General features: G+C 31.2%; 1 protein-coding gene across 1 annotated transcript; it reads right to left on the reverse strand.

Annotated features, from left to right (window-relative positions):
* Nucleotides 1-6,664: 6,664 nt before the first annotated feature.
* On the reverse strand, nt 6,665-13,499 carry LOC130948778 (uncharacterized). The gene is made up of 16 exons (XM_057877645.1): nt 12,939-13,499; nt 12,338-12,513; nt 12,005-12,170; nt 11,765-11,817; nt 11,222-11,365; nt 10,983-11,087; nt 10,765-10,890; nt 9,858-10,058; nt 9,368-9,474; nt 9,117-9,279; nt 8,906-8,971; nt 8,433-8,526; nt 8,170-8,282; nt 7,789-7,859; nt 7,481-7,631; nt 6,665-7,361 (listed from the first exon to the last, which is right to left on the reverse strand). The coding sequence occupies exons 1-16, from the start codon at nt 13,294-13,296 to the stop codon at nt 6,945-6,947; spliced, it is 2,511 nt and encodes an 836-aa protein (XP_057733628.1). The 5' UTR covers nt 13,297-13,499; the 3' UTR covers nt 6,665-6,944.
* Nucleotides 13,500-20,761: the final 7,262 nt, after the last annotated feature.

The following is a 20,761-nucleotide window of genomic DNA, read 5'->3' on the forward strand; positions in this document are numbered from 1 at the left end:
CCTGCTGCTGAATATTCTGTCAAATATAAAAAACTAAAACAGATGGTTAGATCAAACCATGGAGGGATGGAGATGCTGTCTGAGACTAAAAGAAGGGCGGAAGATGAATTGGAGATAATTTCAGAATCATTAACTAGAAGAGTTGTCGGAGATATGGATTAAGAGATGGCGGAGGGTGCCAGTCATTCAATGGCACACAATGTACCATGAAAGTCCTAATGTGAAACTGTCAGGATTTGGAGAGATCCTTGACAGTCCACAATCTTAAAGAGATGTGTCAATCCCACTCCCCCGAGATAGTTTTTTTCTGTGAAACTAAAAACAATCTTGAATGGTAGAACGTAAATTTAGATCATGCAGATATCAAAGTTTCACATTAGTGGATCCGAATGGAACATTAGGAGAAATGGCTCTAGCATGGAAAGATCATGTGGAGATACACATTCTATTTCAAAACTCTTTTTTCATAATTACTTCGGTTAAAGATGAGAATAAGAATGTGAGTTGGGGGTTGGTTGGAGTTTACTTGAGCACTAATGAGCTGACTGGAATCAATCAATTCGAAAAACTCTCTTCTCGACTTCAACAATTTGAAGGTAGCTCTATCATATTGGGTGATTTCCATGCAATTACAAATTATGGAGAAAAAAAGGGAGGGAATATGAGGTTTGATACCTCCACTGAAAATTTCAGTGGTTTTATTGATGATGATCAATTGGTTAATATTGGGATGATATGACAACGGTTCACATAGTCAAATAGGAGAGCTAAAGAGGTATTAATTAGGGAAAAGTTTGATCATTTTATGGCTGGAATGGCTTGGAGGGAGACTTATGTAAATGCAGTAGTAAGAATATTATCGGAGAATGGTTCGGATCACACTCCTCTCTTACTTGATTCGGATCTTCCAAGATGGTCTACCAAAAGAAGATTTAAATTTTAGAAATGATGGTGTGAGATAAAAGATATAATGGCATTAATTGCAGAAGTTTTGAGTATAGAAGTTAATGACTCACCTATGTACATTTTGGCACAAAAATTGAAGTGTTTTAGGCACCGTCTAGTGGAGTGGCAACAGCATAACAAATTCAATTTTAAGAAGGTAATTGAAGAACTAAATCTTAGGTTAGAACAATTGAGGACAACGGATTATTTTAATGGGTCAAAGGTGTTAGAGGTAGAGAAAAATTAGAAAATGAGCTATCAAAAGAAGAAAATTTTTGGAAGGAAAAATCAAGATGCAAGTGGCTGAAAGAAGGGGATAGCAACACAAAGTTCTTTCATCAAAAGTTTCAAACTAGAAACCGAAAAAATAAAATTTGGGTACTAGTTTAGAATCATGGTGAGATGGCTTCAGATCCACAGAATATTACTCTGGTGGCTAAAAAATATTTCAAGGAAATATTTTCATCCGCTAACCCATTAGAACCTGGTTACATATTCAGTGATGTCAATCCTCCTATTACAGTTTTCATGAACCGAAGGCAAATGAGATCAATCTCTATAGAAAAAATCAAGAAATTCACTTTCAGCGTTTGTCCTCAAAATGCTTCAGATGAGGATGACTTCACAGCAAGATTTTCCAGTTTTATTGGGACATTGTGGGTGGTGATGTTATAAGGCGGTTCGTAACTTCTTTGGTGGAGGTAAAATGCACAAGGCGTTTAACCATACATAGATTCGCTTGATCCCTAAGATCTCAGATGCTAGAAACATGTCACAGGTCAGAACTATTAGTTTATCCTCAATCTTTTATAAGATTATATTACGAAAATTCTGGTACATAGACTTTAGGAGTTTATGAATAACTTAATAAGTCCAAATCAGAGTGCGTTTTTAAAAGGTAGATTAATTTCTGACATTACTCTAATAGCTTATGAATGTATGCACTACCTCAAAACTAAGATGTACATATTGAAATGTGAAATGGCTATTAAATTGGATATGAGTAAAGCATATGATAGAGTTGATTGGAATATTTTATGGTTCATCATGGTGAAAATGGGTTTTGGAACCAGATGGATTTCTTGTATTAGAGAACTAGTCACTACTGTTTTTTACTCTTTTCTTGTGGAAGGTAAACCTTATGCCTTTTTTAAGTCAACAAGGAGATCCCTTGTCACATTATCTATTTCTACTCAATGAATATGAGATGCTTAGTGAGCAGGAAGTTAACCTCTACAAATCAACAGTTTTTTTCAGTCAAAATACCTCATTCGCCAGAAGACAACAGCTAACAAAGTTACTTAACATAGAGCATGTGAGAGCCCAAGATAAATATCTAGGCCTTCCATCAACTATTTAGATATCTAAAAGTCTACATTCGGTGTAACAAAGGATAAAATTCAAAAAAGAGTTCAAGTTTGGAAGAGGAATCTGTTATCGACAGGTGGCAGACATATTTTTATTAGAGCTGTTAGAGAAGTTATTTCAATATATACACTTTCATATTTCAAGCTTCCAGATTCTCTAGTGGAAGAAATACACAGGATTCTATAATAGTTTTGGTGGGGTCAAAAGAGAATGGAGAAAAAAATGGCTTGAGTTAGTTGGAATTGTATGACCAGACCCAAAAAGAAAGGCGGATTGGGATTCAAGGATCTCAGAATCCAGAATCTAGCCTTGCTGGGTAAACAGTTTTGGCGAATTACTACTAAGCCTAATTCGCTACTTGCGCATATGCTCAAAGGAAAATACTATAGATACACTAACTCCCTTTTGGTAGATAAAGGAAACCAACCTTCTTGGGGTTGGCAAAGTCTACTGAAGGGAAGAAAAATGGTAGAAAATGGTTTGAGATGGAGTATAGGATCTGACACAAATGTTCGTATTTTGAAGGACTCATGGTTACTCCCACCCTACCCTTTTAGACTCAGTAACAACAACAATCCAGTAACAAACATTATTTTGGTACATGATTTACTTACAGTGGATGGAAGATGGAATATAGAGCTAGTTGAAACAGTTTTTTTCCCTGAGCTCAGTTCGCAAATTCTCTCTCCGCCACTGAACGACGATGGTGAGTATAAGCTTGAATGAGTCTGGAACAAGAGGAAGCAGTACGATGTGATTTCGGAGTACTGGGTGGCTTATGATTTTTTTCATGCGCTAATTGAGCACCTTCCAACGGTGATGATGAATTCAACGCTTTAGAAATCTTTTTGGGGGGTTAAAATTACCATCAAAAGTAAAAAATTTTCTATGGAGAGTAGCCCATAAAAATTACCTATACACAATTTGATCAACCACAGATTCTCAGATACTTAAGTAATGTGCCCAAGATGCAAAAATGACAACGAAATAATCTTTCACGCCTTGTTGCAATACGGTCCCACTCCTGAGATTTGATCTTCCTCTCCTTTATAATGCAAAATAGAACTGTGAATTTGCAGTCTGGTGGCAAATGGTAAGTAGAGGTATTGGAAGAGGACAATTTTCTATAGCCTTCCTTGCATCTCTGTGTTGGGCGTTGTGAAAGGCAAGAAATTTGGAGGTCTTTGAAGGTGAGAACTTGACGGCAACAGTAATTGTGAAAATAGCAAGAAAGTTCTAATAAGGAATGACTCAAGTTATAGAACACTGTTCTTTGTAAATTCCCAATCCTTTCTGTTAGTTTTTCTTTTGCTAGTATTTGGTGTTTACCAAAGTGGAGGATCTCCTTTTTTTTGTCTTTGTCCCTATAATGGACTGTGTATTTCTTTTTTACAAAGCAATGCAATTACAAATCTTTAAAAAAAAAATTGATATTTGAGCATCATTAGAAAATTTAATATATTTAACTAAATTGCTATAAAACAATTTTCATATATGAATTTTACATAAAACAATTGCATATAAGTTTTTATTTTTATTTTTATATTATTAATATTTATAGTCAAGAGTTTAAAATTTAATATTTAAAATATAAAATTAGTCAAGAATTGTTTAAAATAATATTGATCCGTCACCTTATAACTCGGTCTTTATTGTGCATTATGAGTTATAACTCGGCGTTAACTATCATTCATTCTTTGCTTGTAATTGACACATTCATTACCGACTTGATGACCATCATTTCCATCTTAATGGCCAAACGGTCATAATATGAATATCATTCATCAAATTTATGCCTATAAAGGACACCAATTTCTAAATCTCAATAGACAATGTATGATAAGTTATATTTTATGTCTTACATTCTATTTTTATAAAATTATTATAAACAAAACACATAATAAATTCTATTTCATGTCTTACATTCTATATTCATAGTTCTATTTCACGTCTAACATTCTATATTTATAGAATTATTATATGCCTCTTAAACACTTACTGACTTGAGTGTTAGAGTGTATTTTGTAGGTACCCACCCCTTTGTTCATTCCCGACGTATATCTCATCTTGATGGAGAGCTTGCAAGTATTCACCGACGGACAAGTTATACACCGGCCAATCTCAGCAAGAACAAACATATTTCATTGGTTATGCAGTATTAATTTTTTTTTGTATTAAAATTTGAATAAAAAATTATTTTATTGTTATAATTACGAGAGTTTTGAAATTTGGAAGCAGAGACAAAATGTATATAAATGTAGGTTAGGTAGTGATTTGACAAATACCACACCTTAAAGTTGGTATTTAATTATGAATCTAATCATGTACGTGAAATATTACATAAATATTTAATTTATATAAATTTTGTCTTCTTTTTTTTTGGTGTTTGACAATTTGTAAAATTATGTAAATGATCAAATGTAATTAAATAACTGGGTAATAAATTTTACTGTATTAATATATTAAAATTAAATTCTAATGCAAATATATAAAACAAATTAGAGAAATAATTGTAAATTAAACGTGTAAATTGTAGTTACTTCTGAATTTTTATTTTAACCTACTTTAAGTTTTTATCCTTGTTTCCATGATGAATGATCTATATGGGCTATGAAATATGAATCAACCAACTTTAAGAATGGAATTATTCCACTATATTGTGAAAAAGAAGAAGGAATATGAATGAATCTTTGTTAAAGGAATGAATAGTATTGTAGAAGAAGAAGGAAGACTTAAGTGAACTTAAAAACATTTCAATAGTTGAAACTAAAGGTGGCAGTGGGCGGTTTTTTTGCTCTATTCGATTCCCGTTTTGTTCTATAATAATTTGTATTAAATCTGTTCCACTTCTACTTGGAAGTAATAAAAGTTAAACTGTAATCCGTTTTTGTAGGTATCTGTTTCATCCCTAAATGTCTCTATAATTATTAAAATCTAACAAATAAAATTAAATTTTAACATTTATATGATCATCATTATACATAATATAAATTAAAATAAAAATTTAATTATGATACAATATTATTAATCATTCACTAATTATTTTATATATATATATATATATATACCGGAACAAGTTTAATCTAAATTCGACTCCGCTCAAGAACTCGTCCGTTAAAAATTGTCTCGATGCGGAACGGTAATTATCCGCTCCAAATAGATAGGGACAGGGTAAGTACCCACAGATTCGGATAGTATTGCCATTCCTAGTTGAGACTTCCAAATCATCCTAAAAGGAGTGGAGGGCCACCATGGCCACAAATATGTAGGACAATGTTTACAACGTGCGAGGCATGATGTTGTTTCTTCTCAATGAGTTAGTATCTTTGTAACCTTCAATCTTATTCCATTCTTTTATTTGCATTGTTTGTGATATTCTCAATCTTATTCTTCTTAAAATCCTTTTGCATGTGTTGCATTACAAACCAAGGCGTAGTTTTATCAATTAAGGCACATCAACTTTAGTACAAGGCCACCTAAGCACTTCCAATACATAAAACAAACATTTGCATTTACTCATGTTTTCAATGGTACAAACAGGGTGACATTAATTAAGTATCAAACTGTTTATCACTATTACATTATCCTTCAAGCAAATAAACTAAGAGAACCTTTTCAAAGGGAAAAAAAAAAATTAGTTGCACCAATAATTTGCACCCATATTGTCTCTGGATATACAAAAATACTCTTTACATACTAAAAATTAGCTACTATATATTTATTTATATTTATATATATTTTTTATTAATATATATTTTGTAGTTCATCAGATATTTTATGATGATTAATTTTTAGGATAATAATTGGTTCATATGTTAGTATCATTTAAAACCATCATCAAATCTGTGTCTCAGTTACATGCATACATATTGATTCTGATACATCCTACTACTTTTTTTTCCTTTCAAATAAAATATCATCAGAAAACATTAAAAAAAAAAAAAAAAAAACTAAAAAGAACAATACATTACTTCTTAGAATATACATATAAACTTAAGTTTGACACCAAGAAAAATATATAACCTTAAGTTGATGCCTGTAAACTATATATACTGATGACTGACACATACAATAGAATATTGGTAGTAACAGGAATAAGAATGACAGAGTCAAAGGATAAAACAGTAACTTGACATACAAGTTGCTGAGTCTGTTATGCAGGTAGTTAGGATATCAATTAAGTTTGTTATTGTGTCTCAAGCCTATATAAGGATGAGTTCCTATTGATGTAATCAGAGAAGACAATTGTCAATGAGATCATTCATTGAATGAGTAAACATTTCATTTCTCTTCTTTCTCTTTTCTGTTCTTGTATGCTAAGCTACACAAATCTCTTCAGGCAGTTAAAGTCTAGTCTCCAAGAAGCACTTTATTAAACTTTGCAATTTGCATGATACTGTACATACTCCTAGGTTAATCTAGTTCTGGACAATAGCAACATAAATCCAGAGTGTAAAGATATTTCCCCACATATATATAAAGTAAATGTAACTACAACACAGTGTAATCCTATGCCTATATTTCTTCACATTGGCCCCAAAGCCAAAACATTCAACTACACTATAAATACAGTTACTCTTGTTAGAAGTGAGTAAAAGATAAGAATGCTCTCTATAAGTTCGAATAAGATATCATGTACTGACTGCATATCTCTTCGGAGTGTCGAATAATGGGACCAAGTAAGCTTCGGAAAGGAGCATAATCGCCCGGTGGCAAGCCATCGTTGAAGCCTTGATCATAATAACCATAGAAGCCAAGCAGAACCGCAGCATCAGTATTTTATCGCTGCTTGCGGATTTTAGAATATGGGAGAATATCAACCTTAGTCGCCGATCCCTAAAGAGGGAGTTATAGTCGTATGCAGGAACGGACGATCTAGGGGAGAGACCTGATTCTCGGTTGCTAGGGGAAAAGTGAGCAGCTTTAATTCCTTGTCCAAATAATTTAATCATCCATTGGCACATTGCATCTGTGATGATCTTGCAAAGTTGTTCACGGAAGAACTTCCCCTCCTTTGAGACCATTGCTTTGATCAATGAAGCTCCATTCTGTCCATTCCGTGCAAACAAGTATTTTAGTGAATAATATCTTTTTTATTGTGGGCCACACAAATCTTAAAATGCTCAATGTTGAATGAAGTGTCCACACAAATCTTAGAGGAACTCACAGCAGTCATGAGGAGTCTTCTTAGAACTACACCATCTTTGGATGGCAAAAGTCTCAAGACCAAGTATGCAACATCAAATGTATCAGTGCCCTTATTCAGTGAATTATCAAGGGATATCTCGCCGTTTGATGCTACTTGTTGCAAGGCTTTCCTGACATGGTATCAGAAGAATTAAATACTAGGATTTAAAAAACTGGAGGGAACAAGGAGCTTGGTCGAGAGTACGAGTTATATTCGGTTGAAGGTGAGAGTGGGAGAAGGACACAGGAACAACAGAATCGCCTCAGACGACTGCTATTTTGACTTACCTAGTTGCCCCTACTCTCAAGAATAAGGAAAGCCTTTGCCACTGGAACTCCTTCTTTCTGTTTAGAAGCACCTGTAATATGAACATGGCAAAAATAGAGCCCTTTTAAAGGTAGTTTAAGATATATTGAGAAGAGACTGCATATATTGGTCATGGTTACAACAAAAACTCCATCAGTGAATTTAAAACAGCTACAATTGGTTCGATAAGACGTGTCAAAAGCGTGTGCTTTTTTGGGGGGGGTTCTTCTCGTTTGTCCTAGAGGAAAAGGGCACAGGATCTATTCTTGAGACGTTAAAGCAAACAACTAAACACATGATTACATGATAAAGTTTATGAGGAAAACTGGCACACAGCTCTATTGTTCAAGGACTTATCATACCGAATGAAGTATATTCCTTGTTTCAGGTGAGTTTTCCGTGAGAAGTTTCCGGACGACATATGGGTATGCAGCCTCAAAAGTCTTGAAGTTTTTATCAGCAGCGATAGCCAAACCTGAAAATTTTTTGAAGAAAATCTGAGTTGAATACGATGAAATGTGTATCTGAAAATCAGCACATGTAAAATCATGCGTGATGAATAAAACTAATAAATATGACAAGATAAGCATCCAAAAGTAGTTTACATGTAATATGGATAATTTACCTTCAAATGAAGCTAGGGATCGTAACACAAGTGTATAATATGGTGGCATACGGAAATGATACTTGAGTGCCACAGACCAAATCTTTCCAAGAACCTTGAGGAAATTTATTGAAAATTTCAGTAACTGAAGATAAATAGCTTACAAGAGCAAAGATAATGATAACTTTAGAAGGGATACTATTTACACATGACCATTACATGGCAATTATTACTTTTCTTATGTATAACTGTATAAGACCAACTGATCAATACTCAAAGTGTGGTTAATAAATAACCATATATCATAAAACAATTCAATTTTTCACATGGACCTGCCTTATTAACCTATTATAACCTGCTGGCAGCACTGCACATATTTCAAGCACTATGTGAAGGACCGAAGGTAGTTCGACCGAAAACAGTCCCCACTATGCAAGTGCCTCTTCAGCATAAATTCAATTACTATTTGATGCTTGTTAAAGAATGAACCTCACCCTGCTGAACTTCACATCAGGAATTCCTTCTTTAAACTCTACTTCTCCCAAGGCCTGCTCCAATTCCTGAAAATATAGAGATTTAGCAAATTAGTCATGTGAACAGAACTTTCAATGGGATGCAGTCTATATACAAGGAAGAACTGTTTGATATGAGAAACATATTCTTATTGTTGTCATATGATTAAATCTTGCAATTAAAGTGTTATACCAAAGTAACAACTCGGATATTTGTTCCTGGCCTCACAACATCCATATCCATCAGCGATCGGACAAGGGATGCCCAGTCACCATTTACTATATGAACTATTGAAGCCAGCATTGCAAACTGATGCCTTTTTTCCATTTGACAAAGCAAACCAAAATCCAGAAACCTAACACACACAACAGGGAAAACCTAAATTATTTTAGTGAAGGAAAACCATAATTCAATCAGATTGGATGAGGAAGGAATAAATATACCCTAGTTGTCCTGAGGAAGTGTAACGCAAGTTACCAGGATGTGGATCAGCATGTAATAAGCCTGTTTCAAGTAGTTGCACCAATGTTGCTTCAACACCTTTGCTAACCTGAATTAAGCGATGTGTAACGAATGTAAATATTCTTTGCATATGAAGCTCAGATACCAAACAGAGCAAGGTTTCAGTAGAATCAGTAAATTCTTAACTGAAAAGAATTTCAGTTGAGTAATAAAGGGCCAAATAAGCTAATTGAATATTGATTAAGCAGTATTTAGATTTGAATTGAAATTCATTGGTATTAGAAGGCTAAAAGTTCCCATGATCACTCACGCATCTCTTGTCAATCTAGTGGAAAAAATATTGGTTATATTCAAGCATTTAATGGGATCTAAGGATAAGATAACAGTCCTATAATATCCAGATGCAATATATACATGACTTTTTGCACAATTTCCAGAAAAGAAATGGATGCTGCATTTGTGTTTACGCACCATATCAAGGAGACGCCTTTTTGCATCTACTTTCTGCTTTTCTGCATATTCAGAGACATTTCTAGCTGAGGTCCCAGTAGATGCAGAGAGCAAATCTGTTGGACTTTCACCAACCATCCACTCCATGGTCAGAACTCTCTTTCGACTCAAATGGTGAAACACCCTTGGCACGCGCATGAAAGTAAAGCGAGAGTGAACTTCCTGAATTAGAAATAACATGATATGAAAAAAGTGAATACAAAGAGAATATTGAATAAAAAATGATGATGATTGAAATTGAATAAAAAAAGATAAATTGAAGTTGAAATAGAAAACAAAAGGGATAGATTGAAATTAAATACAAAGAGAATTACTCTACTTTTTATCCAATTTCTTGATGCAACCTGAAAGGGACTCACTCAACCTAACTTGTCCACACCATAATTTGACCATTGAATTGAAGGGAATCACTCAACTTTTTACCCAATTCTCTAATGCAACAAGAGAGGGACTTACTCAACCTCACTTGTTCACCCCATGGTTTCATCACGAAACCAAAAAGTGCTTTGGCACTCCTTTAATCATTCAATGACGGCTACAATAGTTTAGAAGGTATTTATACCCTCTTATTAGGTCAAAATAAAGAAAACCCTAAGCCTACTAACATAAAGTCCAATCTAATAACTAAATAAACAGAATTAAAATACATGAAATTAAATTGAACATTCTAATATTTAAAAATATAAACTAATAACTACTAAATAATACTTAAACTCTTCATATCACGAACATTTGAAGCACGTATTATAACAAGTCAGCCAAAAGAGCAAAACACTAATGAAAGTTTTCATTAATGCTCTAAATATCCAGTTTATAGATCTCCTCATTATGTAAACTTAATCCAATTAATATGAATGTCATTCATTACCAGAAATTTTGAAGCATTTGCAGCCTCTAAAGTGTAATCCAATTCACCAACAAAACCTTTCCCAAGCTCATCAGCATATAGGCGAGGGTCACTCTTTCTCTTGGCAATCTTTTGCAGCAGCCCTAACTGAACTTGTTAATATACACATTAGATTAACATTTAATGTTGGATGGAACAATAGTGGTGAAGAACCAAGGTCAACAATAGTCAATACAAACCCCAAGGCGAAGAATATAGACATCTCGCACCACCACATGGTACAAATTAGGACGCTGAACTTTCACAGCAACATTAATGCCATTCGTAGTACGAGCAAAGTACACCTATAAATTACAAATAAAATAATGAATGACATAATCACAGCAATAGTTCTTCTTAATGAATACAGCCACATGCATCCACAATTCACACCAGTAATACCTAATTATGCATTGAATTCTGTCATAGCAAAAGGTACCTGACCAAATGATGCAGCAGCTATAGGTTCCTCAGAAATGTAACTGAAGTATGACTCTACAGGAGAACCTAATTCTTCCTCAATAATTTTCATAGCAACATTCCTGGGAAAAGGAGGGATTTGATCATGCAGTTCAGACAACGCCTGCAAGAAGAAAGTATAGGAATAAATTGCCAAGACAGTTATCCAAACTCAAAATCTCAAAATGTAAATAGCATTACAAACACGATGAAATGGAATTATGTTGTACTTGTACATGGCCCAAGAAAAAGAGTTCAGCACAGAGAGTCAGAGGTAGATGCCATATGAGTCTAAGATAGAAAATAAAAATACCTTTTTACACTCAAAATTAGTATCACTGCTAAAGAACATATTTAACAGTAAGTCGCGAATAATTTGACTTATAACCATGTATTATCTTCATCCAACAAGAGATTATGACTGCTCATAAACCAATGATAAGCCCTTCCTTTGGAATTCATTGCTAGAAAGATATGTCCACCAATAAGAAAATAGCAAGAGAGATACAGTTTTTAATCTAACCTTGGACATCTCAACACCAATGATATCTGGTCTTGTAGAAAGGGACTGACCAACTGCATCACCAATCAAATGAATGTAACAAGGATATTGGTAACCTTACGAATGTATGACATAAATGAAGAAGCCCATTTTTTTAATGCAATACGAACTAAAGGAATCATATAAAGCATGATAATGAAATTATGATGGAAACTCAACTCAAAAATTATCGTAAGATGTTGAACAGATCAAATTCCACACCTTTTATAAAGGTTGGGCCGAGATTAAGCATTGTTTCCTTTAACACCATCCCAAAATTATAATCGGAGGTTTTATCATCCAACTCCTCTTCTGAACTTAGTTGTAGAAACTTTCTAATCCCCGAAGTTCGAATATTGATCACGGCAGCGGCAAAGGAGGTAAACACCTTCCAGTATAAAATATAAGTCAATATGGACTCACTTCAACAAAGAGCCAAGAAACCATTGAAGGAAACATCTAATGACAAATCCACTAAATATAACATAGCGCATAGCACACCTAACCAAATTATGTGGATTTATGTTTATTTATTCAAACTGTCAAGAGAACTACCTCAAGAACCCGAAGGCCCACCACATGGGGCCTGACACTGAAGTAGTGAGCAACATCCTGAGGGTCATAAACTTCAGGAAGGGGCTTAGACCACATCTTAGACAAATAATAGAAGTAACCTGCATATGCCTCCAAGGCCTTGAGATCAGCCATTAGCAAATCCACTGCAGTCAGTCCTGGAAGACAAAAAATAAGATACAAAATCAATCCGTTATTTATACAATGAAACCGCATTTAGCTCTAAAAACATAGCTCCTAACCAGGAGTGGAAATGAAATAAATATGCTCAGCTAAAGCTTGGGCTCAATGAAAAGTGAACTTAATTCCCATGATTGAGCTCATATCACTGGAAATTCGGGTGCAGCTCAAGCGCAAGAACTAATTCAAGTTAAATTAAACCTTTTGATAATAATAACCACAATAATTAAGGAATCCAATTGAAAACAGCCAACAGTAGAGTTAACTAAGTTGCAGCTTTCCCCCTAACATTTCAAGCAATTTCAAACAATACCCAATTCATAAAGCTGAATTCTAAATCGAATTAGGCACATATTAGCACACCCCAAATGAAAAAGAACAAAAATTTATCATGTTTGTGTACCTGGGTACCAAGGTTGAGGCCAAGAAGGAGAAGAGTAAGGAGGAGCAAGAGGATCCTCGAGGTGGCGAAGCCATACTATGTCGTCGATTTTCTTGGCAACCTGGGGAATGCGGAAGGTCTCAAAGGCCCAAGTAACTCCGCTATCGATCCCTCTCTTGAGGAAATCCACGTCCTTGCGAACCACGTTAGCGAAGTGGCTGAAATTCCCAAAAGCTCCCGGCTTTTTCTTGGGGTGCTTCTGCTTCTTGTGGTTGTTGTGAGGGACGAGTCCGGAGGAGGCGGTTGAACGGACGGAGAGGAGGGAGGAGATGGGAGGGGACGACGGCGGCTGCAGGGGCGGCGCAATCACCGCCGCCATGGAAGAAGAGATTGGTGAAGTGGGAAGCAGGTGTGTGTAGGTGAATGGTTTGTGTGGGTTATGAAGTGACACGATATGATAGGAATTATGATCCACAACTTTGGATTTCCGATTGCTATTTGCTTCATTGGCCTATCAACTATCAACTATTCAACTACCTTCATCTTCATGCTAAATTCCAGACAATTGATTTCTCAATTATGTGTATCAATAAAGATTAATGACTAAAGTTATTAAAATACTTAAAAGTTTTTAATGCAAAAACTGTTGTAATATGGATGTTGATGGGCGGTTCAACATTTCCATGATAAAACGATCATATTACCAAAAAAAATCACATTAAATGGAAGGGGGATGCTTCCATAAAGATGCGTAAAACGTCTTTTTGTAAAGACATTTACGTATCGAATTATTATTGGACGTATTAATGAACTTGTTATTTTTGAATTTTTTAACAAATTAGAATAAAACCGATTTTTTTTATAACAATAACAATAAACCAAATTTTTTTAAGAATTTAATTGTATTTTTAAATTTTTAGGGATTTAAATGTCCGAAAAACAAAAAAGTCAGGAATATAATTGTCTTTTTATCAAAAAATTTAAAGATATTCGGTTTAAATAGTATAATTCGATCGGATCAAATCGAATCTAATAATTATAATGCAGACAATTGGGTTTATTATTGTTGCTATAATAAACCGATTTTGTTCTGGTTTATTTTTATTAACCGGTTCAATAATAATGTCCAATAATAACATGACATGTGTAAACGTCTTTAAGAAAAGACATTTTTAATGTCTTTATTAAAGTAGTCTCCTAAATGGAAATTGAAAAATAAGTATTTTATGTATATATAAATAGACTAAATCTAATCAAGTTGGGTTGGTCTAGTGGTTAGCTCACTAGTCCGTTTAAGTAAGTGTTGGGAGTTTGAATCCCGCCTTGTGCATGCAGCAACCATCGAATTAGTCCTTGGCCTGTCGGATTGGGAGATACTGTGAAAAGTCAAAAAAAATAGACCAAATCTGAGATTATTATACAATCAATAAAAATTTTCTATTTTTTTTTATATTGTTAACAAACTCTTCTGTCCTTTTAATAATTTCTATTATATTAAAATATTTAATTATAGTGAATATTAATATTAGAATTTTTTATTTATATTTTTTTATTTTATATTTATTTATTTTACAACAAAAACTTAATTTTATACCGTCATCAATTATATATATATGACCATTCACATTAGTTGTAAAAAATAATTAGTATTCTATAAATAGGAATTGTTTATTGTATAGATAACAAATGTATAACTTTTTTTTTACGTATCTTTTAATTTGATACATCATAGACTACTTTTAAGCTCTAATTTAAATTTTTTGTTGGACAATAAATTACTACAAATATAAAATAAAATTTGAACTTTTAACTCTTTTTTTTTTTTGGTCTTGGAACTTTCAACTCTTAATCCTATAAATATAAATTCTATAAATATAGATATGCGTTTTTTTTTTTGTTAGTATAATTTTGTTTGGTTCATATAATTTTGTTTTTGGACCTGGTATTGTTTTTTTGGTCAGGGTTTTTGTCGTTATATTAACAATATGATCCTGAAAGTTTAATGGGCTTTAGGTTTACTAGAAGCCCATTATTGACTACTGTTAATGCGTATTACAATTTGCAAAAATTTCTTTAAAGAAAAAAGGTTGATTGGATCTTACTGAAAGAACAACCCAGAGCTACCAACGGATTTGTAGTGTGAAGTTGAGAGTAAATCATCCAACCTGGTATCTATCTAATTTTTTTTTTTTTGAAAGATAAGGCAATTTCTGTTAAAAAAATTATATTACGCCCCTAACAAAATTTTTCAAGACAATACGATCTCTTTGAAAAAAAAAACGGTTAAATAGTAAAAAAATTTAATGTTGTGGACTTTTATTTGTAATTTGTAAAAATTTTAAACTTTCACAAAATTTATTTTACAATAAGATGACTATCATTATTATTATCATGTCTTTCTAATCATTATCATTATAATTTCTATTTCTATTATTTCAATTATGCAATTATATCATACTATCATTATTATCTCCTCAATCACCATAAACACTAATAGCAATACCATCTCAACATTACCATTCTTTTTTCTCATTTTTTTGTGAATTTTTTTTTTTGAAAATTCTTTTATTACATTTTCTTTTTATGACATCACTTTTGAAAATGGTTATTTTTTTACTAGAGATGACAAAACTTTTCGAAACGTGAAAATCTCTATAGGACTATTCCCAATAGAAACTTAAAGATAGATAAAAAATTTTCTCCGAAAAAATAGGAATGTAGGCCAAAATTCTTCCAAGGCAGACGTAGGAACTCGGATGGGGATCTCGTCCCGTCCCTACTAATCTCTAGATTATTAAATTTACTTAAATATCTTCAATAATTCATTTCTAATATAAATTTTTTAGTCATTTTCACATAATATATATATATATATATATATATATATATATATATATGTATATTGAAAAACTTAACCCTAATTTTAAAAGTGTCTTTCTTACTCTCCATAACAATAACACTGTGACATCCCACTCTCTAGTCACCCCAGAAGGTCAGAAGTCACAAATCCCAATCTCTCATAGCGTCACAACCATGCCCTTCGTCACTCCTGCTCAGTGCTCATCATGTCGTTACTCCTTCGTCACCTCATTGTCTCTTATCGTGGCATTTTTTCTTCTTTTCACCGCTGTGTGACTGTATTCTTGTATGTTATAATAATTTTTTTATTATTAGAATTTTCATATAAATGATCAGTATAGGAAGATGATAATAGGTCCCACGAAAAATAGGGTAGGGACAATATTCTCTCATGACGGAGATTGGGACGAAGACAAAAAACAAATCTAAAGGCGAAGATAGGAATGAAAAGGTATCTTCTGTCCTCGCTCTATCCCATTGTCATTTCTATTCTCCACTTAACTACCATTAGTAAAATAATTTTTTTAAAAAAAATTATGAATAGTTTGTGGGGATTTTAAATTTCACCAAATTAATTTTTATTACTATTTAACAGTTATTTTAATAAAAGAATCATATTATTTTAAAATAATTTTATTAAAGGTTAAAATATTTTTTTTCAACAAGGATCACTTTATCCTTTAAAAAAAAATAGACAGCAATCCAGTTTTGTGTTTACTCGTTTGTGAAGTTGAATGTAGGTTTAGAAGTTTCTTTAACTGTATAATGTTTTTGTTGATTAAAAGTGTAGATTTACTTTATACAGTTTAGTTAATGATTTGGATTTATATTACTAAAATAAAGTATTTAATCAAGTATATATGAAAATTCATTCCTACTGATATAGGAAAGGATCAAATGATTTATTTTTTTTTGGAATTATCCTATATGTGCAAATGTCTAAAGAATTCTCTTTTTCCAGAACATCTATATATATTGAGTTATTGACGAGGGTAAATAATTCCTTCAAAATGGCTTGAATGTCTAAGTAATTAATTGCTTAAATAACCCATATGTGCCATATGAAGTAGACAGTGAAAATTGCAATAAATATAATGATAATAATATATATTAAGCATATGCAGAAGAACGAGGTGTGAGGGCCTAAAGGGGTTAGTTTGTAGAGCAATAACCAAGAAATAAGGGAAGAAATGAAACCATGAAATCATCATCTTCTTCTTGAAATTATTTTTCACAAATCACATATATATACACACACATGATTATTTACATAAAAATATTTTTATAGGAAAAAATATTTTTTAGATATTATAATTTTAAATGTGTTAACAAATTCTACAAAAATTATTCTATTAAGTAATTAAGACGAGTTTACGATTTAAATTTTGTTATCGTTTCATATTTTATGTAGTTAATTTACTCTTTTTATTTTAAGTATAATCTTAATTTTTGCTATTGTTTCTAAAAATTATTAGATGATTTAATTAAATTGTTTAACATAATACATATTAATTAATATGTTAATTATTATTTTTATATAAAAATGTTTTAAGAGAGAGAGAGATGGGAGTGAAATTAAAACATGGATAGGCCCCCCAAACTCCTGAGCCCTTTTACAGGGAATGGCATATGCTCTTGTGGTACTTTAATTTGAGGATTTATTGATTTTGGTTATAAAGAAACTATGAAATGTACCATTTTCTTTCTTTTTGGGCACATTACAATAGAAAAGGAACAAAATTGGCATCTCTTATCTCTCTGCACTGCGAATTGACTACACTCAAAGTGCTCTACATATAAAGTTGCATCTCCTTCCACCTTTTACAGTCTCTTTTTTTTGTGATTGAATTCAAATCAAATTGGGATTGGGATCGATCAACAATAATTGAAATGATATATATATATATATATATAATAACATGGTATGTACTTAATTAAAAAGAGACTTGTATTAATGAAAATACTGGATTCCCACATTTGCTGCCTTAAAAGAAATTCTTATGTGTTCTAAAAATAATTATATCTATTAATATATAAATTCATCAATTTTGATGCATTATTATGGATAATTTTATATGTATTTCAATTGCATAATTTTATATCAATAAAAAAGATACATTGAAATTGAATAGAAATAAAAAGGATAGATTGAAATTGAGTACCAAAAAAATCATCCTACTTTCTACATAATTTCTTGACTCAACAAGAAAGGGACAATCTAACTTGTCAATGTCATAATTTGAAAATTGAATCGAAGGGACTACTCAACCTTCTACCCAATTTTCCGGTACAACAAGAGAGAGACTCATCAACCTCAATTATTCACATCATAGTTTCATCACGAAACCAAAAAAGAAATTTTAAAACCTCTAAATTATTCTGTATTACGACTATTCTGATTTATGAGGTATTTATAACCTTTTATTAGGTTAAAATATAAAAAATTCTAAACCCACAACCATAAGATCCAATCTAGTAATTAAATGAGAAAAATCAAAATATATCAAATTAAAATATTCTAAAAATATATATTAATATCTTTTAAATAACACTTGAATTCTTTATATTACGAACACTTGAAGCACGTATCAATAAATATATATATATATATATATATATATATATATTTTAATATGTTCATGCTTCATACTAAATATTTCATCAATAATAGTAAGTTATTACCTGTACGTAGAATATTTTAAATTTTCAATACAATGTCCGAATTTGATCATGTTCCAAATAAAACAATGCTACTCAATAAAAGTCAACAAATGTACTTGGAGCGAGTGGGGTAACTTCTTGATGACGTGATGGAGAAAAAAAGTGTTGCTTCTAAAAAATAATAATGACAGGAAATTATTTTTAATGAATTAATATTAACTAATTTTTTCATAAAATTATTATTTTAACTTTGAGTTTTTAAAAAATTTAGAGTTTATAATTAAGAAATTTTAGACATTATAAATAATAATAAAAAATAATTTCAAAAAATTAGTTAATATTAGCTAAAAAAATTAATTCTCTAATTAAACTCCTAAAAAATTATAGAATTAAATTCTCAAATAAAATTTTATATTGAGTATAATGTAATAATCCGAATACAAAAATTGTAATATACACTTATAAGATATATAAACACTTCTATATATCTTTCGGGTTAAATTTTTAATATAAATGATACAATAAAATTTTTGTAATAAAATAAGTTTAGAATTTAACTTTTATTATTTACAAAAAAATCAACATAAGATAAATAAATAAATAAATATTCACATAAAGTCTAAAAAAGTCTTATATAAAAATTTGTAAAATATATAATTTTTATATTTTTATTTATGAATTTATATTTTTTAAATAAATAATTTTATCAGAATACTAATAACATATTAGGCAGCAACCCCACTAGTTTGGGTGGAGCCCTATATAGTATATACAATTATGATGATTGTGGTTATATAATGCATGCTTTCTGTTATATCAATGGAATGCAATGCAAGCACAAAACCAATAATTAGGAATCTAATGATTGTGTTTCTTTCTCGTGTTCTTGCATTGTGTATCGTAGGATTTTAGAATTTAGTGGCGACCATCCACCACATGTTAGAATTTAATTTATATTCTATATAATCCAATTTGTTAATATAAAAATTAATTTGAGTGGTAATTTGAGTGGTATTGTTAATTATTAATTAAATAACTATTTTCAGTTAATTGTATTTGATTCTTTAACAGAGAGAACATATAGTAAGTCATAAATATTTTTGAGTTCTCAATTCTAAGTTCTAACTATTAATAAAATACTTTGATTTTGTCCGAGTTGGTGGTTCAAGCAAATCAGAAGTTTCAAATTTAGATAAAAAAAAAAGTTTATTTTTTTAGTTTCCATTTAAGGGTTTGTCGCTGGCCAATGGGTTGCTGCATGCACAAGGCGAGATTCGAACCCACGACACTTACTTAAGCGAACTAATGAGCTAACCACTAGACCAACCCAACTTGGTTGATAAACAAAAAAAAGAAGTTTATGATTGGACATATGTAGAACATTATTAGTTTATTAAAAATATTGATATATGTGGTATTAGAATGAAAAATTATCTCCTTCTAACCGTTAAGCATAAACATGTGTTGAATTCTTTAAAACTTGTTTCTAAATTTCGAAATTAGTTATAAAAAATTTCACAAAATGTTCATACTAATTTTGAAATGCTCAATATTTTCACATAAAGAAAAAAAATTAGAGACTCAAACAATATAAAAAGAGAAAATAATGGTCATCATTTTTTGAAATTTTTTTTAATAATCTGTTGAATGCAAATGGGTTTTTAAGATTAAAAAATATTAATCATGTAATATTGAGTGCTACAATGCGATTTATTATCAAAGAATTTACTCAGTGAAAAAGTTAACTATAAATAAATATTTTCTCCTGTTTTAAATAAAGTTTTTTTTTTTCTCGTTATTATGGTATTAGTAGTACATTTTGGTATGGAATTGAAAGAAGAGGTCTATATATAAGGTAATTCAAAAATTTTATCTCAAGTCCTCATGTTGATAATTTTATTAAACCAATAATCATCGTAGTTTCAATCATAGCTAATTTTTTTTAAACTAAATTTAGAATTTCTAATTCTTAAATCATTAACTGGATAAAATCAGATTGTTTTGATAGTTCAAATTAAAGTCCAAAAATATTTATGATTTGTTATTTTCTCTTTATCAAAAAATTAATTAACTGATAATACAATTAACTAAAAAATAATTATTTAATAATTAATAATATTGTCTAAATAAACTAATTTTTATATCAACCAACTGAATCACATATAAAATATAAAATTCTAACACCAAATGCACTTGCAATAATTCCATGCCCTTTATTATTTCTTCTTGCTTGTTTTATGTATTGTATTATAACTTTCGTAATAGAGTAAATGGTTTTATCATCCCTAAAAAATCATTATTTTTTAAATTAATTTTTGAAAGTT

The sequence above is a fragment of the Arachis stenosperma genome, chromosome 9 (assembly GCF_014773155.1).
Source record: "Arachis stenosperma cultivar V10309 chromosome 9, arast.V10309.gnm1.PFL2, whole genome shotgun sequence".
NCBI lineage: Eukaryota > Viridiplantae > Streptophyta > Magnoliopsida > Fabales > Fabaceae > Arachis > Arachis stenosperma.

Coding starts and splice junctions, on each gene's coding strand:
- LOC130948778 (XM_057877645.1), bottom strand. CDS start 13,296: ATGGCGGCGGTGATTGCGCCGCCCCTGCAGCCGCCGTCGTCCCCTCCC. Junction 11,818..12,004: donor CGGCCCAACCTTTATAAAAG/GTGTGGAATTTG, acceptor TTGGTGATGCAG/TTGGTCAGTCCCTTTCTACA. Junction 8,972..9,116: donor ATATCCGAGTTGTTACTTTG/GTATAACACTTT, acceptor CTATATTTTCAG/GAATTGGAGCAGGCCTTGGG.